Below are 8,849 nucleotides of genomic sequence, written 5' to 3'. Positions count from 1 at the left end.
AAAGAGATGAAGATTGAGGATCCTCAACATTCCCCAAAATCATCATCATGGAAAAATATGTATCCTTTCAGGTCATTGGGAAATTACTACTCTAGGCAAGAGTCTTTTAGCATTAGCAGGATTGGAAGTGGGAGAGTGCTCTCCCATGGATGCATTATTCATCCTGAAAACTGGTAAGGTTCTGTTGTCTACCTTAGTCCAGATACTCCTCCATGGCTTCAAGTATTGGAGCACGGTTCAGAGTATCGGTGGACAGGTCAATCTAGGAACATCTCAGAACTGAACTGTGAACTGTGGATAAGATCTGATATGTTCGCTTGATGAGTTATTGTGTATACAGTGAATGTCTGTTTGGTGTTACTATTAGCTAAGTACTTTCCATGATAAGTTTAAGTTTGATAATAATATTTTGTTTAATTTTTATCCTCAAAACTTATTATTGTATACCAAGGAGTAATAATGTTTTTCTTATTGGGTATCGTTTTTTAGAATTCTCCTGCTTCTTTTGGGAATTATTTAAGCAACCTATAACATTTTTATTCCATATCACTTGATAGTACCCCCGACATGCTCCAACTGATCTGAAACAATACCTTTTAATACTATCACCAACACAGCAAATTTTTTTATCTATGTCTACTGGTTAATTATGCAGATTCATTCACCTTTTGCATAACAAAGTAACACTCGTAGATCTATAATTACAAGTACAAAAACTCATTTCTTAAGTTGTTATGTCATCAACAAACAATAAGCTACAGACAATAAACAAACAAGAATAGTAAGAAGAAGAAGAAGAAGATTTTGAGTAGATGAGTACATACGAAATGCAGGTGGTACGTTGCATGGACACATTTCATTCTGATATGGGCAGTGTACTCCTCCTTCTTCACCCCAGTGGAATTCGCATTCTTCAGAGGCCTGCCAGAGAAATTTTTCCTTCTTGACATCGCCGGCCAGTTCGCCTTCCTCATCGACATCGTCCTCTCCTTCTTTGTTGGATACCGGGACCCCCATTCTTACTGCCTTGTTCACAATCCCAACCTCATTGCCATCAGGTCGGCTATTTGTCAATTCACTTATCTTTAGTGCATGAATTTTTCTTGAAATCTGATAGGATGTTAATGCTGTCTTTAGGTACCTGAAATCTCGGTTTCTTGTTGATCTTCTAGGCTGCTTGCCTTGGGATGCCATATACAAGGTACAGAGTGCAACCAACTACATGTACTTAATAATCTGTTTTCTTGGCTTAACTGCAAAGACATGTTGATGTATTAACATAGGTGTATTTGTTTCTGTTGTTCTACACGTTTCACCATGTGTCTTATAATTTCTGAACAAGTTAGTGTGACGTGATCAGGCTTGCGGCAGAAAGGAACTAGTAAGGTATATGCTATGGATTAGGCTAAGCCGGGCGCTTAGGGTGACAGAGTTTTTTGAGAAGCTGGAGAAAGACATTCGTATCAACTATCTCTTTACAAGGATCGTGAAGCTTTTTGTGGTTGAATTGTACTGCACGCACACGGCTGCTTGTATATTTTACTATCTGGCCACCACTCTTCCTCCATCAGAGGAAGGTTATACGTGGATAGGAAGTCTACGAATGGGTGACTATAGTTATGCAAACTTCAGGGAAATTGATCTTTGGACACGTTATATAACAGCACTATATTTTGCCGTTGTTACCATGGCAACTGTTGGTAAGCTCCTTTCATCTGCTCTCTGAACTCAGATAATCAAGTTAATTGTTAGTTGGACTAGCTGTTCAGACAATCACAAGAAAACCACTCAATTCGGAAGAATTACACTAGCTACTCCCCGAAGTTATGTTTTGTATCTAGATTCTCTCCTAATGATCTCACAATGCTGTGTAATTATTTAAAATTGAGGGGTCTTTTGAAATATTCCTGAACCTCATGGACCTCAGTGTAATTATCCCTTCTGCATTTGGGTCGGTTTGTCTGGAGAGCATAATCTTTCAAGTCCTGATGTTGCCAAATTTTTGGGTTGAGATGGAGGGAACTTGGGGAGATCTATTGTTAGGGTACATAGGGTTATTTGTAATACTGTTAATTGGATGTAGCTATAAATTGTCTTAAATGAGGGCATGAACTAGTGTTGCTCTTGGCAGGATGGTAAAGCTACTTCATCCTTTGGAGGCTGATTCAGTGCATTTATGATGCAGGCTATGGTGAAATTCATGCAGTAAATACAAGGGAAATGATATTTGTGATGATGTACGTGTCATTCGACATGATTCTTGGTGCTTATTTACTGGGCAACATGACAGCATTGATCGTCAAAGGATCCAGAACAGAAAGGTTTAGGGATAAAATGGCAGAACTCATCAAATATATGAACAAAAACAAGCTGGGAAAGAACATAAGCAAAGAGGTAAAAGGCCATGTCCGATTACAGTACGAAAGCAATTACACTGATGCAGCTGCTCTTCAGGACCTTCCACTTGCTATACGAGCAAAGGTTTCGTAACATAACATTGTCCATCCTTGTCTTAATGTTATTGCACGGAAATCTTGAAATAGTACATTACTCAATTTCCTTCCAATTTCTTGCTGTTGCAGATATCAAACAAATTATATGAGCCCTACGTTAGAGAAATTCCTCTCTTCAGAGGTTGCTCAAACGAGTTCCTCAAGAAAGTGGTAAGACATGTTTAAATCCCCCCCCGGCGTGCATGCACGAAAGAGTAAACCTCCCAAACAAAACAAACTCATTTTTCATCAGAACAGATATGTTTCATTTTTTGTGTTTGTATTCAGGCAACTAGAGTACATGAAGAGTTTTTTCTTCCTGGAGAAGTGATTATCGAAGGAGGAAGCACAGGTGATCAGCTTTACTTCCTATGTGACGGTAAACTGGTACGCTTTTTCCTAGCCAGTAATAAAAAAAAATAACTACATTGATTCCTTAAAAACAGTTACTAACCAAGTCAGAAAATGGTGCAGGATGAAGTAACAAGTCCTGAAGACTCACGCTCAAAAGAATCTCTTCCTAGTATACAAACACACAGTTCAATAGGAGAGATTTCTGTTATTTGTAATATCCCTGAACCTCGTACTCTCCATGCAACCGAATTGTCGAAGCTATTACGTATAGACAAGCAAGCGCTTGTAGAAGTCATTGAGATATACCTTTCAGATGGGCGTACCATCATTAATAATCTGCTTGAGGTCAGTTGGTCTTGTGCTCTTGTTTTTCGTTTAACTTGGGATGAGTTCTTGAAATGAGTCTTGAAATTTCCAGGGAAGAGAATCTGACGTTCGAAACAAGATACTGGAGTCTGCTATAGCCCTGCAGATTGAGAAACATGAATCGGAGTTGGCTATGAGATTGAATTGTGCTGCCAATGATGGAGATCTGAATCGACTACAACATTTAGTTGAAGCAGGAGCAGATCCCAATAAGATGGATTATAATGGACAATCAGCTCTGGTATTTAAACCTATGACTCTATGTACTTGCATATGATAGTATTGTTTCTGATAAGTCTGTGTCCTAAAACTGCTTTGGAGTAGAAATTCTCTGCACTTTTGCCCAATACCTTGATAAGGAAAAGAAGAGTTCTGAAGTATCAGATCTTATATCAGGAGATTTAAGTCATCTGTGGTGTCTTACTGCAATACTAACTCATAAAGATAGGCATTGCCTTTCTACCATGTGTCTTGTTTCCACGTCGAGTTAAACCAGTTTATCTAACCTATTTATGCCGAAGTGTTTCTCATCATGTAATACAAAGACACAGTTTGGATTTGCACTTCAATTTCAAATTAGAGTTTTGTCATGTATTCCACTTCATATATACACTCCATGTGTATCAATCTATAGTGGAATACAAGATAAAATACCAATGCAGTAGCTGCAATCTCCATAATAAACATGGTGAAGTCTACCTTCTATGTGTTTGTATAGAACAAGCTTTCTTCTGTCAACTTCAAATTGCACTACTTAAGCTCCACAATGGAACACGAAGTATGTATTGCTCTTGAATATTTGCACCTCAGTCCCAGTTACTGTTAGAACTCTTGATAAAGACTCGGTCAAAGAGGTTATGAGTGACAAGCTAAAAATATATGAATTCATCCTTAGCTTCCATTCCAATTCACCTTCTTGCAGCATCGTGCTGCATCCAAGGGATACGGGGATATCATTCAGTTTCTTGTCCAAAAACAGGTGGAGATCAACCCTAAAGGTAAATTTCTTACTGGCTAATTGACATCTTTAGCATTGATAGAAAGCAACTAACAACAAAAAACTTATATTCGGCTTTGATCTTCTTTTAGATCATTTTGGAAGAACCCCATTATTCGAAGCCATCAAGAATGGTCATGATCATGCTGCATCATTGCTGGTAAGAGCTGGGGCTTCCTTGTCTTTTGACGATGCTGGGAATTGTCTTTGCAAGGCAGTTGCAAGCAAGGACTTGGACTTCCTGAGAAGGCTTTTGGCTAATGGGATTAACCCTAACTCCAAGAATTATGACCTTCGAGCACCACTGCACTTAGCTGCATCAGAAGGGTTGTATTCAGAGTCTATTTTACTCTTAGAAGCAGGGGCAAGTGTCTTTGCAACAGACAGGTATTCAATCAGATTTCCGTATAAGCATCTAATTATGAAATACAATTCATTTACTTTATTCAGTGGTTCGGTTTTCCCCAGAAATCATATTTGGATACAGCAATAATTAGCTCAAGATTTTAGATCCATCTTCTCTCTTTTTGCAGATGGGGCAGAAGTCCAATAGACGAAGCTCGCATTGGTGGAAACTGTGATCTACTTAAACTGCTAGAAGATGCAAAGGTTACTCAGATGTCAGAATTTTCTTGCTGCTATGAAAGAAGTCAAGGTATGCATGCATGTGTGTGTGTATACACACACAAGAAACCACTTTCTTGTGTTGGGTGGGGGGGCTGCTGGGTGGATTTGTTTTGCTTTGGCTAGCAGACATTCAATCTCGAGTGTAAAGTGGTAATTTGGGTGATTCTGGTATTTTTTTGGTAGATCAACTGACAAGAAGGAAATGCACAGTTTTCCCTGGATTTCCATGGGATCACAGAGATGGAAGAAGCCTAGGAGTTGTTTTATGGGTTCCTGAAACAATTGAACAGCTCATTAAGACGGTGAAAGAGCAGCTAAGTTTTCATGGCGGCTCCTGCTTATTATCAGAGAACGGGGGCAAGATTCTTGATGTGAGCATAATCTTGGATGATCAAAAGCTGTTTTTAGCAAGTGATGAATTGCAAATATCAACATGAGCATTGATATAATCAGGTCATCCTCAGCCAGTTCAACAGTTCCTGCCAGCTTCTTATACAGGAACTTTCAAACTGCAAGTATGATAAATTGATAGCGGATGACCATCCCTTACTTTAAGTCGATTAAGGGCGTTCTAAATTGATGAGGAATAAGATGCAGAAAAAGCCACAGAACCCATGCTATAATATAACTATCACGAATTTGAACTATGCTCATCCCTGTTAAACCTGTGTCCATCAGTGGTCTTAGCTCCATCTACACCTCACTGTTTTGAGTTTGATAGTAGCATAATAGAACAGAAAAGGTGCAGAAAACAGTTCTGATTTCCCAGAGCAAACAACAAAAATAAAAGGATCACCCACTAGACTTTCAATGTCATCAAAATGCAAAATCAGCAGCCACACAGTCCATCAAATATCTTTCACCTATAGTTCTTCCTTTATCATTATCTTTTTTGTTTTCTCATAACAAACTAAGCAATTGTCTAGACTGAATATGAAACAAAATTCGGTCTTTCGATCATGTTATCAATATAAGAAGCATAGCTTACCAAACACATCACTGTAGAGAAAATCACAAAAACAAAAACTAAAATGTCCTCGCAGTCAAAATGAGAGAACAACACCATTTTGAACACACTAAATACATAGTTAGCGCATCATTTTTCAAGCAGTCAGTAATACAAAATTCCAGTTTAGCAAAATGCGGATATTTGAGCATGAAACAACACCAAAAGGTACAGTCATAACGCCGCGAGAGCATAAGTGAAGCAAGAACTTTAGCCATTGCTTTCCTTCTTTGAAGCAGAGAGGTTTCTTCGACTTTCGAAGCGAGGGGTTTGAATTTTGGACCTCCACATGTATTTATGTATATGAGCTTGGGTCTTCTCCTCCAAAAAAAGATGAACTTGGGTCTTCAACGGTATTTTCATAAGTTTAGGTGGTAAAATGAAAGTAGTTGGAGGAAGCAAAGTCAAGCGCGTATACAGTTGAGGGGGCAAACTGTTATTCACCCTTCATCAAAAGACCGACTGAAGGAACCAAGTAAGAACCTTCTTCAACCTTGCCCATTAAGCAAAAACCAAGAAAGAAATTCGGTTCGTAACCTCGTCGCAAGCCTAAAGAACGAATTTAGTCACAATCCCTCGGAAAGCTCTCTCTAAATTCCGAGCAAATGGCGTTGCAATGGATGATTCTGGCGTACGTTGTGGCGGCAGAGGCAGCGGTCGCGATTATCGTGACACTGCCGTCGCCGAAAGCAGTAAAATCTCGTATTGTGTCACTGGTCTCGCTCATTCTGCAGCCCTCACTTTTTATCATACCCTTCTCCGCTTTTCAGCTTCTGGGTATGCGATTTTCTTCTCTTTCTCGAAATGGGTATTTGATTTATTATGATATTTGGGCTTTCATTCCAACAATTTCAAGTGGATTATGCTTGTTTTCCTCAATTTTTTTTTTCGATGGTTGCTAGATATATATTGGAAGAATGAGCATCGATTAATGTGTTCTGGGGAGACCTGCACTGCTGCTGAAAGGGATCGACATGAGAAATCGGTAATTAATTCTTCCTTTCTTCTGTTCTATTCTGTTAATTCTTTTGGGGGTTTTGTTTTTCATGGAAGTGAGTATTGATGTAACTGAGAATACGTTGTCATGTGCAGCAACTGTTCTGCTTGTGGAAGAATTTATGCATGTTCCGAAACTAGACATTAAGGCTTATAGAACTCAGAACAGCGTGTGTGTGTTCTTAGGTGTAAATATATTAATGCTTCTTATATGGTGTCTGTAAATCCACTTAAAAGCACGGTGCCGCAATGTAGAAGGGGGATCGTTTTGTTCTTTTATAGTTCTAGTATCCTTCTGAATTTTGTTTGAAGGCCTTAGTCAGATTTTCCACCCACTATGCTTGGAAATATGTTTAAATGTTTCTGAAGGATGGGTTTCACCATCCATACTATTCCGCTTGTAATATTGTCAATTTTCAGCATTGAGTTCTAGATGTAAAAGTGTAGTACAACTATGATTTAAAAACCGGGACATGTTACGTAAGCATACATAAATTTGAGGCCAAACGTAGGAAAAAATTAAATTAGATTTTCTAGAGATGGACATCTTCTAGCCTTCTTGTATTAGAGGGCCAGTGGCAGCCTGATTGCTTGAAACATTTACACTTGTCTGAGTTCTCTTTTCATGAATGTATTTTACTACATTGTGTCAGATTTAGCAATGGAAGTATTTGTAACGGTGCCTGGAGAACTCTGAAGTACAGTATTCTAGCCTTTGCCACATTTCTTTGATGATATGTGCTTCATGGAGATAATTATCTTGTTCTTGTGTTGCAAATTTTCCTTGTAACACCTTTTCCCAGTAAAACTGAGTCCTAATCTAATCTCCACAATAAGATGCTTTGCTCTTAATGTTTTGTATCCTGCCATGTCGTTTGATCATTTCCTGTTTGCTTATCTGATTGGCTGCAAACCTTACTTATCCTAAGAGGCTAAGAAGGGAAAAAGAAAACATTTATCATTTATGTCTCTGCATCGTTTTGCTAATGTACATGTCCACTTTCTTTATCTGATAGCAAAGTGATTCAAGAAATTTGATGAAGACACCCAATCAAGGCAACATCCTATACCAGTGCATCTGATCTATGTTTTGCTGGTTCCTTGTTTAAGTGTTTAGTTTCATCTTTTTCTGAATTCTTGGAGTTTATGGCATATTCTTATTGTTGTCGCTTGTTGTTTCAGATATCCTGTGGTAAACTAAGGATTCATTTAAAAAAACACAAATGGCTTAAGATGAAGTTATACCTCTCTGTATTTCACAACAACTGCAGCTTAGATGTTATTTGTTGACATTACACCAGTGACCCAATACCTTGTGCTTCCTTGTGGGAATTTTCTTCACATAATCAGTTTATTCCTTGTCCCATTCTGTGGTAGTCTGGTGTTAGGATGCTGCTTTGTAAGATTATTTGCACTTTTGTTATATACCCTCTTGGCCATTTGTGATGTTAATCTCTGTTGTTGATATTCACTTGCAGATCTACAAGGCTCAAAGGAACGCCGTCTTATGTGTTTCTGCATGCCTTCTTTATTGGTAGATAAATGACTCAGCAATTCTAGATTCATATCTGGCTAGAATCTTGAACTGTTTCTTTCACTTTTCTTACACGCCTGCTTTAAAATGCTGGACAGGTGCATCTACCGCATCTGCAAGTATCATCGGGATATCCAGAGCATGGAAGAAGTCGAGAAGAGATACAAAGAAGAGTAGCTTTCTCATCTATTATGTTTTTCCAGACTTCCTGTACGTGAGGCTAGTAACAACTATGTGGAAGAGTTGAATAATGGTAGTCTTGCTGATACAACGTCGGATGTACTTATGACTAGTGGTGCTGTTTCCTATATGAATGTATTTACTTACTGCTTTCAGTTGTCCTGCATCCTGTTGTCAAATCTGCAAGTAGAGCGCACTGTTTTCCTTGAAAAATTATTCCTCGTGGCTGCATAGTCTGTATGTTCCTCTCATTTTCTTGTCAAACCAAGTTATTATTTTGGAGCCACTCTTTACTCG

General features: G+C 38.5%; 2 protein-coding genes across 2 annotated transcripts; both read left to right on the top strand.

Annotated features, from left to right (window-relative positions):
• LOC105165851 (potassium channel SKOR) lies at positions 8-5,304 on the top strand. The gene is made up of 13 exons (XM_011085016.2): positions 8-173; positions 834-1,058; positions 1,138-1,201; positions 1,361-1,700; positions 2,186-2,481; positions 2,583-2,663; positions 2,781-2,879; positions 2,967-3,191; positions 3,265-3,453; positions 4,135-4,210; positions 4,302-4,596; positions 4,743-4,864; positions 5,020-5,304. The coding sequence occupies exons 1-13, from the start codon at positions 58-60 to the stop codon at positions 5,271-5,273; spliced, it is 2,382 nt and encodes a 793-aa protein (XP_011083318.1). The 5' UTR covers positions 8-57; the 3' UTR covers positions 5,274-5,304.
• Positions 6,283-8,849, top strand: LOC105165839. Its single transcript, XM_011085005.2, has 4 exons — positions 6,283-6,619; positions 6,745-6,827; positions 8,317-8,372; positions 8,471-8,849. Exons 1-4 carry the CDS (start codon positions 6,448-6,450, stop codon positions 8,547-8,549), a joined length of 390 nt encoding a protein of 129 aa, XP_011083307.1. The 5' UTR covers positions 6,283-6,447; the 3' UTR covers positions 8,550-8,849.

Source organism: Sesamum indicum, linkage group LG1, assembly GCF_000512975.1.
Source record: "Sesamum indicum cultivar Zhongzhi No. 13 linkage group LG1, S_indicum_v1.0, whole genome shotgun sequence".
Taxonomy (NCBI): domain Eukaryota; kingdom Viridiplantae; phylum Streptophyta; class Magnoliopsida; order Lamiales; family Pedaliaceae; genus Sesamum; species Sesamum indicum.
Note: the sequence above shows the minus strand (reverse complement) of the source record. Positions and strands in the feature narration are given on the sequence as shown.